The 19,308-nt window shown below is 43.8% G+C and overlaps 1 protein-coding gene across 13 annotated transcripts in view; it reads right to left on the bottom strand.

The window, feature by feature from the left end:
* KALRN (kalirin RhoGEF kinase) overlaps nucleotides 1–19,308 on the bottom strand; it is a 514,059-nt gene that overhangs the window by 46,453 nt on the left and 448,298 nt on the right. For 10 of the 13 annotated variants that reach the window (XM_057430148.1, XM_057430152.1, XM_057430155.1 and 7 more), the window contains 5 exons: nucleotides 10,901–11,184; nucleotides 9,935–10,039; nucleotides 5,931–6,026; nucleotides 4,145–4,275; nucleotides 441–507 (listed from right to left, as the gene is read on the bottom strand). In XM_057430148.1, the coding sequence (XP_057286131.1) occupies nucleotides 441–507; nucleotides 4,145–4,275; nucleotides 5,931–6,026; nucleotides 9,935–10,039; nucleotides 10,901–11,184 (683 nt within the window). The remainder of the gene's footprint in view (nucleotides 1–440; nucleotides 508–4,144; nucleotides 4,276–5,930; nucleotides 6,027–9,934; nucleotides 10,040–10,900; nucleotides 11,185–19,308) is intronic. The other 3 variants (XM_057430149.1, XM_057430153.1, XM_057430154.1) reach the window with 3 other exon arrangements.

The following is a 19,308-nucleotide window of genomic DNA, read 5'->3' as shown; positions in this document are numbered from 1 at the left end:
CAGATCCAAACACAGCTTCTGCAAGGGTACTCAGACACAGGACTTCAGTCCAGGTGCAAACTTGAGTAAAGTACATGTTACCGCTACTCAACGTGACAGCAAGAAAACGCACACAGTAAGTGGTAGGAGCATAAGTTATTCTCCACCACTGCCATCCAGGCTGCATTATGGCAGAAAGAGTTTGTCACAAGCAGGGTAGCCAAGAAAAACCTTTGTACACTGGAGTTGAAACCTAAAATACAACATTTGTTAGATGGAAACAAAAACAGTTTCCAAAAGCATTTCTTCTTGTTTCTGTCAACATGAGAAGGGGACCATGGAAGCAGAGTGCAAAATAAAGCAGTTTGTTTCTCATGCTGTACTTTTTGTTGTTGTCACTTGTCAGCATGGTGCTTTTTAGTGGGAAAACATTTTGCATAGAAGGGTTTGCTTCAGCTCACCTCCACAACAGTTCCCAAGTCTTTGACGTAGTCTTTTTCAGTCTGTACCAGCTCATTTAAGACAAACCTAAATTAAAACAGAAAACACACATATTTGACCCTATTCCTTGATGTTACTGTTTGCTCCTCTTATCACATATTACCTCTCATGAAACCCTACTGTCATCCAGGTCATGTAACACAAATCACTCTTCTCTCACAGCTCAGTGGAATGGAAATGACAAAAACATCACATTTCAGGTCAGAGTAGTTCCAATTGTCTTAACCACTCTTTCCTCCTATCCCTCTTCCCCCCCACATCCCAGGGTGCTGCAAGAGCAGCAACACAACCAGCTGCCTGTACTTTGAACTACCTCTCCCCACTCCCCTTTCCTCCACCCCCCATGCAGCACCCCTGACAGCAATGGAAATGTGTACTGACTCATTCTGGGAGAGGATTTCTTGCCCCAGTCCCTCTGGCTTTGGCCAGGTTTCAGCAATTAAGTTTTAATTTAGCAGTTTGAAACACTTGGAAAACAAATCCCATCTCCCATCATAACCAAGAGCTTAATCTTTCAGACTAGGTAATCTATGTGTGGGTGTCAAATGCTTTATGTTGATTTGAGAGCTAATAACCCCTGTGTAGGAGAGTAATCTAATGAAGGCCTCATGCATGTAAACAACAGCAAGCTAAAAAAAGCTCCTCCTTTGTAAGTCAAACTGATTAATCACATAATGTTCTTTCGAGGACAATTTCAAAAAGTTACAGCTTGCTGCAGACAGTTTGCCTCTCAACTACGCCAAGACATAGATTTGGCACATGACAAACTCCATCTGTGCTCAAGTTCACTGCAGCAGTAACAAGGCTAACAAGACAGAGGGATACTTTCTTGTCTAATATCACTCCATTCACATCAGTCAGCAGACTGAAATAAAAAGGCTGAGGGCAAACAGCACTAAGATAAAAACCTGGTTGAAAATATTGGGGCGGATGAGGAGGGAAGTAGACTGGCCTTGGAATGAGAGAATCAGTTACAGGAGGTTACTAAGAAGATAAATCCTGCTCCCACCGTGCTCCCAACATGTCCCTTGCTCGGACAGAGCAGAGGAGATTTGTAAGACATGTGGCAGGAAGAGGTCAAACAGCTTCTTGTTCATTTGAGAGTGAAATCCAGCCCCCTTGGCAGAAGGGAGGGCTGGCAGCAGCTATGCCAGATGCTTTTGCTCACCAAAGTGCCCTGCCAAGTTCTGTGCCTGGGTAGTAAACATGCATGGGGCAAAAGGCTGCTCTTCTACAAAGCAGCAGCATGTGGCCTTAGCAAGTGTATGCTGTACAATCCCTCTAGCTGGCTGACCTACCGTGCCCTTGCAAAAGGCTTGCCGTGTCTTCTCTGCCCGGGGAGGCATGCTGGGAGGTTACTTTCTGGCTCCAACCACCTCAGCCTGTATCACTCCCCACAGACACAGAGAGCTGCTGAGGGAATGGGGAGAACCTCTCCCACCTGCCCACTGACACTCCTTTGGTCTGAGGTACTGCAAGGGCCCACCTGGCAAAATCCTGCTCTAAAAATGAAGCAGCTGGTACCTGTAGTACATAATGCTGCACGACATGTGCACAGGTGGGTGTGAATTACACATCAGTGCAGTGACCAGGTGTCTGTCTACCAGGTGAACAGACCAAACCTGCAAATTTACACCTCTATTAGAAACCAGGGTCTGCACATCGACTGCTTACCTTAAACTCAGCACCAGTATTTCCCCAGCTCCCCTCTTCTAACAGCAGAAAAATCAACCTTGACCATCTCTATGAGTTCTCTGCAGCCTACCTGACACGGTACCTTAGAGGTACTCCAAAATTTAAGATTTCTAAGATGCATGATGACCAAATTTTAAGTTCACTCATCTCCTCATCTGATAACATGAAGCAAGGACACGCAGTTGCTTGGGAAGTGCCTGCCCTGTTCACCAGCATGTATTAACTACACAGCTATATTTAAAATGGCATGAACTGGAACAATGGTAGAGCCTCCTCACTTCTGAGTATCTAGATATCTTTGTAATATTGTATTAAATTTATACTGAAAAACACTATTCAACGAGACTCTTGCCTTACTGCTCGTAGAAATGCAGCACTCAAACCTGATGGATTTGGGCTTTCTGAACACCAGGGCTAACTGCTGGCATGCGCATGCTGCCCATGCCTGTACAAGGATTCAGCTGCTGTTTTGTGGGCAGTGGGGGCTCACAGCTTGAGTTGGAGCTAAGCTGCCTCATATGGCTACGAAATTAAATCCAGCGAAGTACAGAACACAGACACATAGGAGCTAAAAGGGAGACAGATGTCTTGTGCTGAAAGCCACTAGCAGGTGTTCCTAAGCATCCTGATGTTTAGGAAATCTGGATGTAGGCAGTCACTAATTACACCTAACACGCTACCAGGCCCCCCACCAGAAGCATGGCATGCTAGAAAGCCTTACTGTATCTATGCCTAGAGTGGCAAAGGTCTCTGCGCTAAAACTGCGACCTGCAGTTAGTTGCCAGTTATCTAATTAATGAATTGCTACCAGAGAAACCCGAGAACTTGCAATACTGAGAGGCTTTTAGGAGACAGCTGTGCGTAGAGGTGGTCCCTGCAGGAAGGCTGATGGCTCCCTAGCAGAAAACTTCTATTCTGAAACACACCTAGGAGTGCCATGTCCCTGCCTGCTGCTGGGAGTTGACCAAGTCCCTCATTGTATTGCTTCTCTGGCTTCCTACAGCAAACTACGGGAGCAAATGATGGCTTTCACAGTCCTCCAACACTGCTCCTACTTCCTCTTCTAGTTTTAACAACTTCCTTGTTCTCCCCTGATTTGGTTTCCTTCCCCGCTTGGCAGCTTTCCCAGATGGGCTGCTGCTCTTCCACCTCTTACCTTCCCACACTCCAGTGAGACCTGCATGGACCACTACTTTTCCCTTCAATCTGCCATTGTTAATGTAAGGGGCAGTACGAAGGAAACAGCTACCTCAGCTCTCCTTCATATAATTCTTGATTCTACTTCTCCAATATCTTTCAGCTGAACCATGCATTTAAGAAATGCTTTGATCATGATAAGCTTTGAAGGCATAAGTGTTATTTTTTGTTACATTTAAGGGAGTGCACTGGTAATGTAAAAAAATAACCAAAAAACTTCCGGAAGCTGTCACCATTCCTTTCCCCTCCAATTATAATGAACGTGAGGGTTTCCCAAATGAAACTTCCTCTTCAGTGGTGTGTTTCCACTACAAAGGCATCTGAATTCTGCCCCACCTTTGCTAATAACTAAGGTAAAAAAATATTCTCTCATTGAAAAAATCCTAGTGGGATTCTCTGTTCTTTTGCTTGAGGGTAGCTAGCAAGGTTAACCACATATCCTCATTTAAGAGCTGATTTTACCTCTGGCAATGCAGTAATTACCAAAGTAAGTATCTCAGTAATACCTGTCTAGCTGTTCAGAGGCTTTTACAGGAACAGGTATTTGCTATCTGGTGTAAAAGCTGTACATTTAAAAGCGTGATGATGAACTTCCTGGGTGTGAAAGGGCTTTTTAAAACTATTTTTACAGGTTAAGAAAGCAAAAGCAAGCAGAACACAGTTTTACTCTCAGTTCCATGCTCATTCACTGACTACAAGGTATTTTTTCAGTGCAGCTATGTGTCCTCCTTTGGTGCGTATTTCAGAAAGACAAACTAGCAAGACAACTTACATCCTGCCTCTCATTGCTTTGGCTTTTTGTTCCTCTTCAAGGTTTCGTGGGGGAGTTGTAGGTACCATTCCTTCACTTAAGCAGCCAGTGGCATCTTTTAAGCTTCCTCGATAAGATCCTCCTTCAAGGGTCTAAAAAAGCCCCAAAGAACAACAGAATAAACATTATCCTCGAACTCCAGCATCACTGTTATCTTCTGTTTCAAGTCAGTTCTGCAATCAACACTGTAGTCTAAAACCAAGCAGAGTATTCAGCAACTTTCCTGCAAGACTTAGCAAAATACAACAAAACTAGTTTTAAGTTGATGTAAGACACCCACTCCCAAAGCATTAAAACAGACAAGATGTCCTCTGGTAGAAGGTGGAAAAAAGATGTTCCAATAGCCACAGGATGAGAACACTCTTCCAGTTTCAAAACAACCTGAAAATATCATGGTGTCTCAGTCAGAACCAGCGTTAGGCTACACGTGGTCAGCGTTTCTCTGCCAAAGAGTAGATGAGGACTTTTCAACAGTAAAGTAAAACATGAAACAGAAACAGATGGATGCATAGTAACATTCCAAACTAATTAGTTTCCACCAAATCCCTGGAAAGTAATTGCAAGTGACCTAACAGCCTGCATGCAGGGGGGAGAAAATATTTTCTGAAAATACATCTAACTGGATTAATGAAATACGTTTCAATTTGTTAGCTCCTCGATGGAATAAAACTATTTTGAGTAAACTTTCTGGGAATGTCCGTCTCAGTTTCCCATGTCTCAAAAGAGTTTCTTCACCACTTACTCCTTATCAAGCACCCTATGAATGCTTACTAGCTTTATGTCATCTCAACATTTCGAACCAAGAAAATACCAAAACCCTCTGAAATGATCTGACAGATAAAGCTACATGCAAAGAATTACAGTAATTTAATGATCAGCATGGGGCCTTTTCTTCCATTTTTACACTCTTCATCCTTCCAGTATATGTAAGGAAATGAACCTTTGCAGGCTCATTATAACCCTGCTTTAGTCCTGACTAGTTAATTAAGTTAAACTTGCTCAAAGCAAGCATTTATCTAGTTTTAGAGGTCCTGGGACATGTACAAAACATGTTTACCTTTGATATTAGCATTTTGAACTGTTTCAGGGAAAACTTAAGAGAAGCCAAGATAGAAACAGGATTTACTCCTTGTCCAACAGATGCTGGACCAGACACGAAGAGCACACAGTACTGAAATTTTTTAACAAATTAAACCCAGAACATTCTTATTGCTTACTCCACTCCCTGTTAGAAAGAGTTGACAAGGCAGATTAAAAGCGACACAAGAATCTTCGGAAAATGAAAGCACAGCTGTGATACTTCAGGCAGTTCTACTCTTTAGAGAGTCTTTTCAGGGAAGGCAGAATACCAAGCAAGCTCACATGTTGGGTAGTAGAACTCCTGTGCCTCAGAATAAGCTTTAAAACAAAACAAACAGAACATCCCATTGTGTAAAATATCTGAGTACCAACAAGACCCCAGAAAGAGTACAATACAGTACCTCATGTTCTGCAAAGCCCACTCCAGAAGTGTGTTTTGACTATGCAGTGCAGAGTCCACATGGCAAGGTGAGATACAGGCTTCATCTCACATGAGGAGTTAAAATACTAGACACACTACTGAGAAGTAGAGCATGTAGGGTTAATAAAAGCATAGCAGGTGAAGGTGGAAAGCAAGGAAACCAGAAACAATAGGCAGACTTTAAAGCCCTTCCCTAGAGTCATATTAGGCCTGTTGTGCACAAAGTTTTCACAACACTAAACTTACCAGCTTACTTTTGACCAACTTTTCTATTGCACTGACAAGATCCGCAGCAGCTGGGACATCGGAGGAGCTCTGTCGAGCAGCTAGCAAAGAAGAGGACTGCAAGACACCAGGTTGCAAAGGAAAAGCAAGTTAGCAGGATGAGAAGGGAGGAGGAAGCCAGCAGTCAGTGAAGCAGCTTCTGAGACAGGAGAACAAATGTGGAAAGGGAGCAGGAGGGTTGGAGGACCATATGCATGGTCAGGTGAGGGGGTGTTGCTGTTATCAGGCAAGCACAGAATTGCCACCCGCTTCTGGCTGCACATCTCCCTGCAGCAATTCCAAGGCTGGGAAGAGTGTCAAAGAACAGATATTCATTTGCAAAAAGCTACAATACTCTTAATGTCTGTTGGTTCTTCCTTCTAAGTCATCTACGGTCTCACAGGCTCCAGAAAATTGATCTTCTTACTGTGGATGTAAGAAATTACTCCTCCCCCACACATACGTATTTAATAAATGCAGGTACACATGGAGCTACAGGCAATAGAGGAAGGAGGCAGGGGGAACAAATCATTCCCCCTTCCTTCCCCACATATCAATTGCAACTCCAAGTGAACTCAGATGACACCTCCCATTCATGCAACTTTAGCCATCTAAAATGTGTATCTTTCCTCTCCCTGCTCTTCAATCAGTGGAGAGAAAATACCCCTACATATCTCACCTATCTTAGCTACCTGGCACAGGAGGGCAGAAACGCTCCTTGGAGATGCTTAGTTTTCCCTATGGACTGTAGGTAGAATATTTTCAGTCTCACTTCTCTATGCCTGTCTGTTGGCTGCAGGTGTTCCATTTTCAGTGCCTGGCATCATGTAATGTCTTTGGATATCTCAACATCCAGGCAGACACAGCTAATAGCTGTTGGTTGTTACACATCTCCAGAAACACCAAGACTCTTCAGTGTGGTAGCCTAGCACCTCCCATGGTGCTGCGAAGATCAGCCTCTGTGTGAACTATTCAATTCTAGTTTAACATTTTTGCTCTATAAGGGCCTCTTCACTCCTTGGTCTTTGTCCCAAGAAATCTCACTTTGAAAACCCAAACTCACCCGATAGCTATGGGAATTGCTATTCATTAGCTCACCTGTATATACATTTCTTTTGAATGAAATACAAGCACTGACTAAAACTGTGAGCCCTTTGATAACCTGCTTTTGGCAGGCTGACAGACTAAAGCATGGCTAAATTCTGCATTAAAATTATTTAAAAGCTTATTCATCTCTCAGCTGCTTAATAAAGATCTTCTGGAGAGCAGCTATTTCAGTGAAGTCACTGTGCAGGTGCCAACGAAAGTGCAAACGAGATTAAATAGTGCTGGGGAGTGAGATGTGGAAATGTGATGGCAGGAATTAGGCAGCTGGCCACCTCTTCAAGTGGCCCCTTGGGGAGGTTGCTCGCATTGAGGGACACAGCCCCAGCAGGAGAAAAAAAAGGCAAAGGACCCCAATCCCAACCACAAGCCTTGTGACAGATCAGATGCGTGAACAGCCTGCCACTCATCAACTCATCTTTCACAAATAATACATCTAATTAACAGTTTTAATTACAGAAACAAAAACTACAGGTAATCAAGCTGGTAACTGAGGAATTAAGCTGGTAATGTAGGTATCTCATACAAATGTAAAAATTCAGACAGCCTGTTTCACCTGCAATGCAGACAGACATGTCTAGGAAAAAAAAAGACTGAAAATAGGGACTTTGATGAGATACAGGACAAATACATAGACAACAACTCTCAAATATAACCACTCTAGCAAAAGGAGTCCCAGTTTTGGAGGCACTAAACAGCTGCTGCTCTCACTTCTTTTAATTGAAATTGCTCAATATCTCTGAATAGCAAATAACTGCAGGATTTTGAAGGAAGCACGGAAACATTTGCTGCATACAAGTCTTTCTGGGTTAAATAAAACTCTTCTGTGATTGATGAGAGTCTGGGCTTTTCTGGGGCAAATAAAAAAAAATGTATTTCTGCTTCCCAGGAAGCAAATCCTGACTTTCTAATATGAAGAGATCTTCCAATTCACCTTTTTAAGAGGTTCCTGGAGCAGCAAAGCATGGTTATTGCTGTTCTGCCAATGGTCTCAGAGAAAGGTGCCACCTCCTGCACCATGTAGACACCTCATATCTATCACTGCTAGTTCTCCATGCTGCTGCTGGTCCAACCTAAGCCTGTGCCTGTAAGCAGTAGGGCATGAGCAGAGAACTGGGCCCAAGTTAACACCATCAAAGAACTTTTGGCTCCAGCAAAGCTCAAACATTGCTAACATTGTATTCCTGTGCAGTGAATTCTGAAGCCATGTTTGTGAGCTTCATTTTTTCCTCCCCATGAAGAAAAGTGAGCAGGGGAAGAAAAGGAGATAGAAAAAGGCTTCCATCTTGCTCTATTTAATCTCCTGGTTTAGGAGGGGGTGAAGAATCAGGATGCTGAAACGCTCTATAAAGCTCAGACATCTGGAGCGGAAAACTAGTTCCACAACACTGACGCTGTCATAAATGTATTTAAGAAACACTGAAATCACATGGCCTGTTAAAAATCAAAAACAGTGACCCAAGCTAAAGCAACTTTGTTTCTCTAAGCAAACTATCTCCAAAACATTTAGTCAAGCAGCGCCGGGAAGAAGCCAGGAGCAACTGCTATTGTGCTGGGCATAGATCCACCACGGCTCTGCTTCCCCGGCCTTTCACCTCTGCCCCTCATCAGACAGAGAGCAGCACACATAGCACTCAAAGGGCAGGAGTCCGCAACTCCAGCTGCTTCCTTCTGGTCTTGCTGTCACCACAATGTCATAATATTTCCTGACAGATTAGCAGCAAGCCCCCAAACCCTTTCCTCCATCACTCTTGCTCCCTGAATCCTAGAAATATTTTCACCCTTCTCTCTTTGTATTTCTAAACTCCTGCCTGAACCCTCCCTAAGAGCATTCTGGGTTGTTTTTCTTTCCTGACAATTATTAATCTATCTCCCCTACCCTTCCCTCTTTCCATGCAGTAATTACAATCAGAGGATAGAGATACAGAAGTGGCAGTGCTAAAAACAGATGTCAGCAGGAAACAGGAGGATGGATTTCTACAAGGGAGACAACTGCACCAGGAAAGGGTGGGGGAGGACACATGCAGACAGGACCACACTGTCTGTGAATGCAAACCACTGTTTACGTGAATATGCAGCCATATTCACAGATTCTCACCCCAAGTCCAAAAGACCAACTGAAGGATTCTGCAAGCCACTGCATATCTACCACAGCAAATTCCAACTCAATGTTCAAGACACCCTAGCTAACAGCAGAGAACTACCACCACCAGGATGGTGCACAAATATGGCCAGACCATAGCCCCAAGAGGGACTTCAGATGCTCTGTGGGCTTCTGAACTAACTGGAGCTTATGGAACATTCAATGATGATCAGCCACGTATGTCAAAAATGCCAAATGATAGCACTCAGTAGGATTTTCCATCTGCAGGTTTTAAAGCACTTCAGAATGTAGGATCTATCATGGGGCATAAACTGCCAGTGCTCCTGGACCCCAATCACACACAAAGCCTGAGTAGAGAGTGCAAGCTATCTAACACTTGGTAAAGGTGGTATTTCTGGATTCAAGCCAACTCCAGTATCTGTCCTACTCCTCAGGCCCAGCCTGCCACCAAATACTGGTTTTGCTGCTACTGCCAAACACCAACAGCAATTTTAAAACAGAGGAGAAGAACATGCGTTATCAGCCTGAATGAAACTTCTGACCATAGACAACACATGACTGACCTGTCATGGAACGGGATGCCAGGGCTAAATTGCTTATCCAACACTATTTCTAAATCCAGTTGGTGAAAGGTAGTAGTTTATGATTTGCTCATAGGAGTCTCTTAAAATCCCAAGTCTAGGCCTTGGATACTGGAAGACCACTGCAAAACCACTGTGAGACAGCTATGCAAGAAATGCATCTAAACAGTAAATTAATATAGCAGGGGAGGCCTTACCATCTCATCTTGGGTTGGATCATTATCAAAGATCTTCATAGGAGGAGGAAGAGGTGTGTGAGACTCTTCATCTGGTTCATCTTCTCCCCAACCCTTCTTGCTCTTCTGAAGAAAAGTTAAATATAATTAGGAGCAGTGACAGGTTTCTTTTATCCTTTTAGATATCCAAGCCCTACCACCAGGCTTTGAGTCTGTTACTACTAATTCTGCCTCAATATTGCACTGGGTGAAGAGAACTGCAGGCAATGCTAAGAATCGCAGAAGAGAAGCAACAAAGACATAAGGTTTTGCTGGTTAACCCTGGTGCATTCTAAGAGTTACAGAAATACAATTTACAGGTAACCCAAGCAGCCAAGGCAGTTACAGCTGTCTGTGTGGTGATGGGAAGTATTTTTTTATGTAAATGAGAACAGCTCGATGTACAGTTTTAAATGTGCTCCTCTATTTGTCTTCAGTTGGTATCTTCTCCAGTTTTGGTTTGTAATTCTTTATTCGCTGTATCAGGAAAGAGCCATTCTGGCAAAGAACATGCCTGCAGAGAAACTGTGGCTACAAATACATAGCAGATAAAACAGAAACGTGACTATTTCTCTGAGTGTTTTCTTTCAATAAGGAACTACACTGCCATGGTAGGATAAAGGTGATATGAACCTCAGTGATCATAAAAAGTAATAACAGCTGCTCAAGAGTAACTTCCTTCCTATTCTTGGCAGCTTTCTAATAGGCTATTAAAAAAAATCTAGTCAAATGACAATAATATATGTAGATTTTGAAATGCTGTTCCTGTATATTCCATTGCTCATTGGACAACAATGCTATTTGCAACACAGCTTCAATCCATGCAATTTTACATGATTCGCTGCTCTCTCTAGACACTAAAGGAACTGATTACTCAAGCATGACTCGCACACCACAGAAGAGACTAGCAGAGATATGATCTTTACTTCAACAAACACCAATACACACCTCATCTGCGCTGTCTCCTTGAGGAGTGGTTTCATCTCCAGTCTTTGGTGAGCCGAGGTCAAAGCTCTTCCTACCATCTCGCACCTTCTTCTGTTTCTTGATGTTGCTCTCGGTCTTCCCGCTGTTCAGCCGGCGCACAGGACTAGTCAACCATTTCTTCAGGGTGTTTGTTGACCGTTTGGGGCCAGGAGAACTCTGGATGGAGTTGAGGGACGGCTGAGGTTGTAAATTGGCCACTGAATCAGACTTGCCTCCATTGTCATTGGAAGAGACTGAATATGCGTCTGGAAGAAAACAATGCAGGTGAGAGTTCACACCGGCACCTCCTCTATTTCCTAGTGCACATCAAGCACTTAGCAGTCCTAAGCATGAAAATAAAGCTGCTTTGATGAAAGGTTTTGTGACTTCATTGTGCACCAGAGAGAGAAATACGCCCTGCAACAGGCATTTTTCACAAACACACTCTTCTCATTTCCCACCACACTATCTGTCCTTAGAAAGACCACAGACAGCAAAGTTATCTAGTTTTTGATGAAAGCTTGAATTTCATGCAAAGTGCTGAACTTTTCATCTTCTTCCCACAGATTTCATCATGATTGCCAGGAAGAAAATAAGCACAAAAGGATTATTAAAGGAAACCTGACAGTCACCAACACTTTGTCAAGTTCCAAGTCCTTAAATATTTCTCAGCTGTTGCCAGACCCAATGACATGACTGCTAGTTAGACTAGTTATTAACTTTTTAAGGTCATTTGAAGCACCTTAAAATCACCTCCTTTGCCCCTGAAAGCAATTTGTCAGAAGACTTCACACTTCCCCTAGAACTGAGGAACTGGAATGAACACTTACAAAAGTGACAAATTGTTCAAACTGAAAGAAACTCCAAAGAAGGAGATACACGGGAGGCTTAAAATTTAAAAAGATTTCCATTATATCCAAGCAGGAGGATCTGCTGAACTGTATCCAATGCCAATTACTGATACACATGTTCAGACTAGCACTTTAAAAATGAGTGCAACCTCCCTTACTCCCAGCAAAAGCAACAGACCAAAGATGTGCCGATGTCAAGAAGTCTTTAGTACCAAAACAAACAAGTCACAGTCACAGATTTCTCAGCTGTCCTTTAGGAACAAGCACCCTGCCTTCACCTTTCTGAAACCACGGCAAGGCAACTCCCTCCCTCCTCAGGAGCAATCAGGGACCGAGATGTTGAATCCCACAAGGTTTATTTTATTTTTTTTCAACAGAATTAAGAAATTGTCACCCTCCTGTAAGATACATCTCAGACTGTGCATCAGAAAGCGGTCAGCTGAGGTTTTTAAACATTTTTGGATGGCTATCTCCAAATCTTTTACCTGCCCCAGCAGAAAATAAAACCCTAAGTTATGACACACAAAAACAGCCTGGTGCCTCTAGCCATTCTCAGTTCAGCAACATGTATCGTCAGAGATACTGGCTAGTACACATGTGGAGGGAGAGCCACTCTTCCAGAGAATCATCACATACATTGTTTTAGAAGCCAGTTTCTGCTAACTGCATGCAGAGCTCCTACCCCACTGGGCAGAGCTGCTGCTCAGAGAGCAGAGACTGCAGCCTGCCTTGCGGGCTATGCACTGAGCAGAGATTGCAGCCTGCCTTGTGGGCTATGCACTGAGCAGAGACTGCAGCCTGCCTTGCGGGCTATGCACTGAGCAGAGATTGCAGCCTGCCTTGCGGGCTATGCACTGAGCAGAGACTGCAGCCTGCCTTGCGGGCTATGCACTGAGCAGAGACTGCAGCCTGCCTTGCGGGCTATGCACTGAGCAAAGATTTCAGTCTGCCAGCTTGCAAACTGCAGACCATGAGAGTTGCAATATTTTATAATATTTTATAACCATAGACAGCCTCAGTCAGGAGTGGAACCAATAATTTATTACATACCTGAGGTCAAAAGTCAGATTTTTAGAACATACGGAAATAATTGTAACAAGCTAAAGGAAGTCAAAGTTCATTTCCCAGACAGGAAGAAAATCCAAACCATTTGTCTTCTGATGACATGAGGAGCGAGTGTGAGAGGGTCTGGGCCACGGACGGATCCCAGGTGGAGCTCCTAGGTTTTTCTGACATTCCTCCATAAGGGCATAGTAACAGTCTTATCTCAAAAAAAGGCCTGGATTTAGCTAGCTCTTGTTGATGTTATTTCATGCACATGAAGTGGTTTTAAATCAACCAGTGCAAGATAATATTTGTCAGTGGCCAGCTTATCTTCCACTAGATAGGCTTTAGATAGTGTCCCTCACAGGCTCCACGTGATGCTCTAGCAGTTTATTGGCACTCCCTGTGTCAGCAAAATTCAAGTTTTCGTGACAGAGATTTTGATTTTGCAAGTGCCCTCACCCCTCCAACCCCCCAGCAGAACCAAAAGTCCCACAGGTGACCAGGGACACCTGAGGGCTCATTGCCAAGGGGCTCCACCAAGGAGGGTGCCCTCAGGTACCTGTTCTCCCACTGCCACTGCAAGAGGATTAACATGGGGAATTACTGGTGCAAAGGGAGTTGGGTTAAAGTCATGGAAGGAGAAATGCTGGAACCGATCACCCTGTGGAGGCTGCTACTGTCAGGGAGGATTTGGGGCAAGCAGCTGTATCATGGACTCACTGCCTTTGCTTGGGACTGGGCTCAGGGGGTGAGGTTGCAGAGAACTGAGGACAAGCTGGTCTTCCCACATCTTGGTTGATTAAAGTACAGAGAGGATTTACTACAGCTTAGAAGTAACACAGTCCAAACCACTACCACCAGTCAGTGGCACCTTGCCAATTTAACTTTTAGTAAGGAAAGGGAGCTGATAGAAGGCTTAATGGAGCCTGGGACAACCTCAGGACTTGTTCCTGAGACACAGAATCCTACCTCAGCCTGGCAGGCTCAAGGCAGAGCCAAATCCAGAAGTTCACGATGTTAAGGGTCAAGAACCTCCCTTTCCACCAGGAAATGCCCCTGGTTTTACAAGCAGGGCCAGGTCTTGGCCTTGCTGCCTCCCTCCCCTTTCCCCAGGCAGCACAGCCTGGGCTGGGGCACAGACAGACACACAGCACCTCACACTGCAGCACTCTGCTCAAGCCTGTGCTGGGGAAATGATGGTCAGCCATCGTCCCTGTCCTCCCTATAAAGGCAGCAGATGGGCAGAAACAGGCCAAGTTCTGAGCTGGCCCACAGCCCACCTTGCTGGCTTACAGGGATACTGTTCAAAGTTTAACCTAGAGCCAGGAAATCATCATCAGACCAAATATCAGGCCTCCAGAGTCATCAGGCCATGATGAAAGCCAACCTGAACATTTCCAGAGGGAAGCATGTTACCCTATGCAATGATTTCACTTGAATAAGTCTCTGGATTTTGCCACTCAAGGTCATGCCTTTGGTGATGAAAAAGCATATTTACCAAGGCATTACAAAATCTCAGTCATGCCATGCTCTACACAGCCCTGGCAGATATGAAGTCTCCTTCTTTCTCCTTGCCTGCTGAACTGTCCTGGCTGACCACTCTAAGGTGTCTGGGAGACAGCCCAGTCTTCGCTTGGCCCATGCAGCCCAAGAGTGGAAACATGGCTTTATCTTGCCCTTACATTTTAATGTAGTCTCTGCTGGCTAAAGGATGGGCAGGGAGGCATAGAGAACGTCTGTTATAAGTCTCCCAGCTCCTCACCCACCATAACAGCCCCTTAAGGTGGGGTGAGTTTGCTCTATCCAGGACCCTATGCATGTACAAACCACTCCCCTGTCCCACTTCCTACCATTGCCAAACATGCACTATCCAATAAACCCCCCCTCCCCCCAGTATTCATAACTTTTTCTCCTTTTTAAAGGAACTGCAAATATAAGCACATTTGTGACCAAGACACACTTGCTGTTTGCCAGTCGTGCTGAGAACGATTTCCTTTGCATACAAAGCAGGTCACCCTGACATGGCTGCAGAGGCAGGACCAGAGCTCAAAGACGAGCAGAGCTCATGAAATGACAGACAGAAACTTGCAACACAAAAAATCTGCCAGGAGAGACTTTGGAGACAACCTCCTAAGGCGTACTTGTGTGTGCTCCACTGCTTACACAGCACGTACAGCTACAAACACATTAATCATGACACTTGATATTAGCCTGAGATCCAGACACCAGGTGGATCAAGTGGAAGGTGAGGACATGTTACTGTGTTCTTCTTGCAAAGCACTAGCACATATGTACTTTGCAAACTGTATTGGCTTAGCAGTTCGGAAAGTTCACTCAAGAAAAGCCAGAGAGCACTGTGGAAAAGATGCAGCGGCACACGGCATGGTAACTCAGGCAGCCACCACTGCCCACAGGAACCAGGAAAGCAGTGGCTGCCCTCACACTGCAGTGGGTCTGCAGAAACTTCAGAGCTCAGCAAAGCTGCAGAGAGCAGCTGTCCTGCCACCAATGTCCTAGGACACACATATCTAAAAAAAGGTATCTGGTGAAGCAAAGTGGGTGTAGGGAGGTCAGCAGACTAGTGTGGCTAGATTGACTTCCTGGCCAAACCATTCATTCAGACAGATGAAATGATGGTTTCCATAACACCCCTGAGCAAACCTCCAAGAAACCTCTGGCAATAGGTCTGTGACAGATACTCAGCCAGACTGAAGAGCTTTAACATTCAGAGCTTTTGCACTGCTGGAGGCAAGAAATATTTGTTGTTGTTGCTCAAGTGAACAGACATCTATAAAAACACAGCTCTTTTACTTGAAAAACGGCAGGCTGCAGTTCTGTGCAACCCTGGGTAAAGGGAAAACCAAAAATCTCACCAATCCCTTTTAGAGGCACAGTTATATTCCCATTTGAGTCAGTAGGAATTACTGCTGGAACACAAATAAATTTTATTTTTACCTCCCTGTTCCCCAGAGCATGCACAGAGGGGAGGTCTTTCTGATCAGGCTCATGCAGCAGTGGACTCATCTACAGGACTCAGATCTCTAACAGGGAAAGGCTTCTTACAGAGCAACTCAGAAGAAAATATCAGGCTTCTCTTTTTTGACCCACATTAATCACAGATTGTATTTGACAGGAAGGAAATATGCTTCCATAACCAGAAGTTAATACAAAATAAGGCTATGATGACAAGTGACCACGGCAGGGCACGATCTTGTTTTAGGTGAGGCAAATCTTCTGATTTATGTATGGCTCCATTTCTTATCCCAGAAAAACAGCCTGAGAGAAGAAGATTTTTCCACAGAAGTCAAATATGATGAGCCAGAATGGGAACTCTGTAATCCTATTAGCATGTGCATTTAAATCAACATTTTTCGGAGAAATAATTCCATTCATGAATGAAAGCCAATAATGACAATCTGACCAATGAGCACATAAATCAGCTCTGCTGTGCTCGACAGAGCCCATTTTCCATATTTAGTGATTCCTGTAAAATAACATTTCTGACAAAGATGGAATTGAATCAGATGTGGGTGAAAGACTAACTTGGTCTTTAGTCAAGCTATTACTGCTTGGAGAATGTGAATCTCTGTACCAGGAAATCTTGGAAAGCAGGTGTCACCTAGACCCATCCTATGACAAAGCAAAGCCTCTATTACATTATTTCACAGTAAACCAATAGGAATTATGTAAACCATCAAAATGCACCCTCTCCTGCCCTTTCCAAGAGCATCTCCTTCACCATGCAGACTGTAGGTTCCAGTTCACAGCTCTCAGCTCCTCGAGGCTTTATATTCTCCTTTGGGAAATGCTGCTAGTAGAGCCATCTTGGATCTGCTCAAGGGCTTCAGGGATGAAGTTCTACTTGACAGATGCAAAGATGGCAGAACAAGCTTTGAAAACTGCATATTTGGTCTATTTTGTGCTTTTATATTAAATGTCCAAAACACGCTTAGTGAAACATTTTTATTGGCACTAGTCAGGATTACAAAACCTTGCGGCTTAGGCAGATGACAGTGCCGATCCTGGTTTTAGTGTTAGAGCCTACTCTGCCTGTAAAACCTGTCATGGATTTGCAAAAATATGGGAGGCGACAACTTTTGGATAATACAAAGTCACTTTACAGCTATTCCTCAAGTGAAAACACTACTTCATAACAATATAAATAATGCATCTGACAACTTTTAATGTCAACAGATAAATTGTCTCCTCAGGCACTACCTCCAAAAAAGGTTCCAGAGAAGAATGTAAGTGAACATGAGGAAATTTTCAGGCCCATGTCACACAGAGATAGAGGACAACTTCCTTGAAAAACTCTTTATATTGGAAGCTTGTTTCTTTTCAAAATGGAATTGCAAAACTTGACCTGGAATCCTCCATTGCTCCTCACTTGCTCCCACCTCTGCTCAGCCGCTGTATGTGTGTTTCAACGCAGACCTACCCCATACTTTGACATGAGCAGAAAATGAGAACAGACCACACAGGACCCAGTTTCACACCAGAGGGTAAAGACACATTCAAACTACATGACTGAAATCCAAATGCAAATTCTCTGAGGTTCAAATGTTCTCCCTAACTTTATAATCTCCTGGAAATGAGCAGAACTGAGAAAGTTCAACTGAATTTTCTGTTTGTGTCTTGGACTATCATTTGAAGCTTCAAGCTGGAAGTAACATCAAAAGGCAAAAATCAATCTGGCAGAATTCTCACAATTCCATTTATGTAGATGAAATTACTTCTTTCCAAACTCAAGAAGAGTGGTCTGGAGTTAATATTTTATGCAAAGGTTTCTAGTCCAATAGAGAAAGTAGCCTACACTGCTAAAAGCAGACATACTTGATAATCACTGTAATGTAAAAACTCAACATTTGACTTTCTGTCAACATGTAAACAAGACTAACTTCCAAAGAGAACAGGGGAAAAAAGAAGGACTGAAAACTAAATTAATCACACAACATTCAGAACTCACTGCTTCTTTTTTAATAGCTGATATTTCTTAGAAACAGGAAAGAAGAGCTGCTTTGAGTTAGAGAATGATCTGCAGAGTTCCCTTTAATTACACTGCAGAGCAGAGGATGCTCCTGGAGGATTCTGCATGTAGGTTTTTGCCATTGGAAAATGGTTTTAATATTCAGCTTCCTGATCATTACTTCCAGGTAAAAACCTAAGCTGGGGAAAACAAGCATTTGACTAGCTGAGGTGGGCAAACACTGTCACTTGGAGAAGCGCATTTTTGCTGCTGGCAGCAGCTCACCTCATGCTCTCAGCAGTCAAGGAGCTGTGCACACTTGTGCCCTAGGGTGATGCAGAGCAAGAACCCTGTAGGAGCCTCTCTCTTTCCATTAACTACAGAGGGAGTCTGAGGAAATTACACCCTTAGCTAAATTTAGTTATTGCGAATCCCCTTCCCACATTTAAGTATGTTTCATACCAGGCCGATCTCGCAGCAGGAAATGATTAGCAGAAGTTAAGCATCTGACAATTCACTTTAATGAGCAATAACTCATGGCAACCTGCCATTAGCTTCAGTTGAATAGTTTTTATTTTTAGCTGGTGTTGCTCAGATGCAGCTTTCATCCAGCATGTGCTGGGAAAGCTGACATCCCAAAGTAGTCTCCAGGTCTTGGTTGTGCCAGTCGGAGTGTCAGGGCTTGAGAGCTCCAGTTCCTGGAGGTCAGAGAAAAGTCACTGCAGTTCTGGGAAAGTTTCAAAGAGTGAGATAAAACCAAAAGCCTGGAGAAACAGCACAGAGGCACATGGTCTCAAGAGACCTTGCAAGAGAAGTTACTGAAATCCTGAGAGCATGTTGAATGAGCGAGCTGGGTCTCCAGGGAGAAAAACAGCAGAAGGAGAATGCACAGAGAGACAGCCTGCTGAAATAAAACATGACTTTGTTACTTTTTCAAGAGTTCCTTGTAAGAGGAACAGCTACAGAAGTCATCTCTATTGTATCTGCTGCTTTATGTGGACTTTGTATTATTGTCAGAGGTGACTTTAAGGAGGACACAGGAAAAAGAGGAAGGCAAGTCCTCAGATGAATACAGGGCAGGGTCTCTTCTCCTAGAGGCGTGCATTTAACGGAGGAGCTGCTGCACATAAAGGCAGAACGTGTCTTTGTGCCTCTGAAGAAACTCGCAGGAGAAGTGTGCAACTCAACTCCACGGCCCCAAGCCCTTGAATAGCAGCTGGAACACCTGCAGTCCTCTTCTCCAGGTATCCCGCTCAGAAATGGGTTTCCATATAAGCTTGTAACTGTGATGGGTAGCTACGATTTCTCTGAAGGTAGGTTTTGAGCCTTTTTCTCTCCATTTATGATTTTGAAAAATTCATCCTGCTCCAGAGTCCCATCTGATCCCTTGCATAAGCTGCTGTGAGTTCATGACAAGAAAAATAAGAGAACAAACATCTACAGAGTGAATCCACTAACCACTGGTGAGATACTCCTAGCCAGATCCTATCCCAAAATACTATGAAATAGGTATGTTATTGGCCTGA

This window comes from Pezoporus wallicus, unplaced genomic scaffold, assembly GCF_028554395.1.
Source record: "Pezoporus wallicus isolate ANWC-B61680 ecotype Strahan unplaced genomic scaffold, APGP_CSIRO_Pwel_v1 contig_5261, whole genome shotgun sequence".
Taxonomy (NCBI): Eukaryota; Metazoa; Chordata; class Aves; order Psittaciformes; family Psittacidae; genus Pezoporus; species Pezoporus wallicus.
Note: the sequence above shows the minus strand (reverse complement) of the source record. Positions and strands in the feature narration are given on the sequence as shown.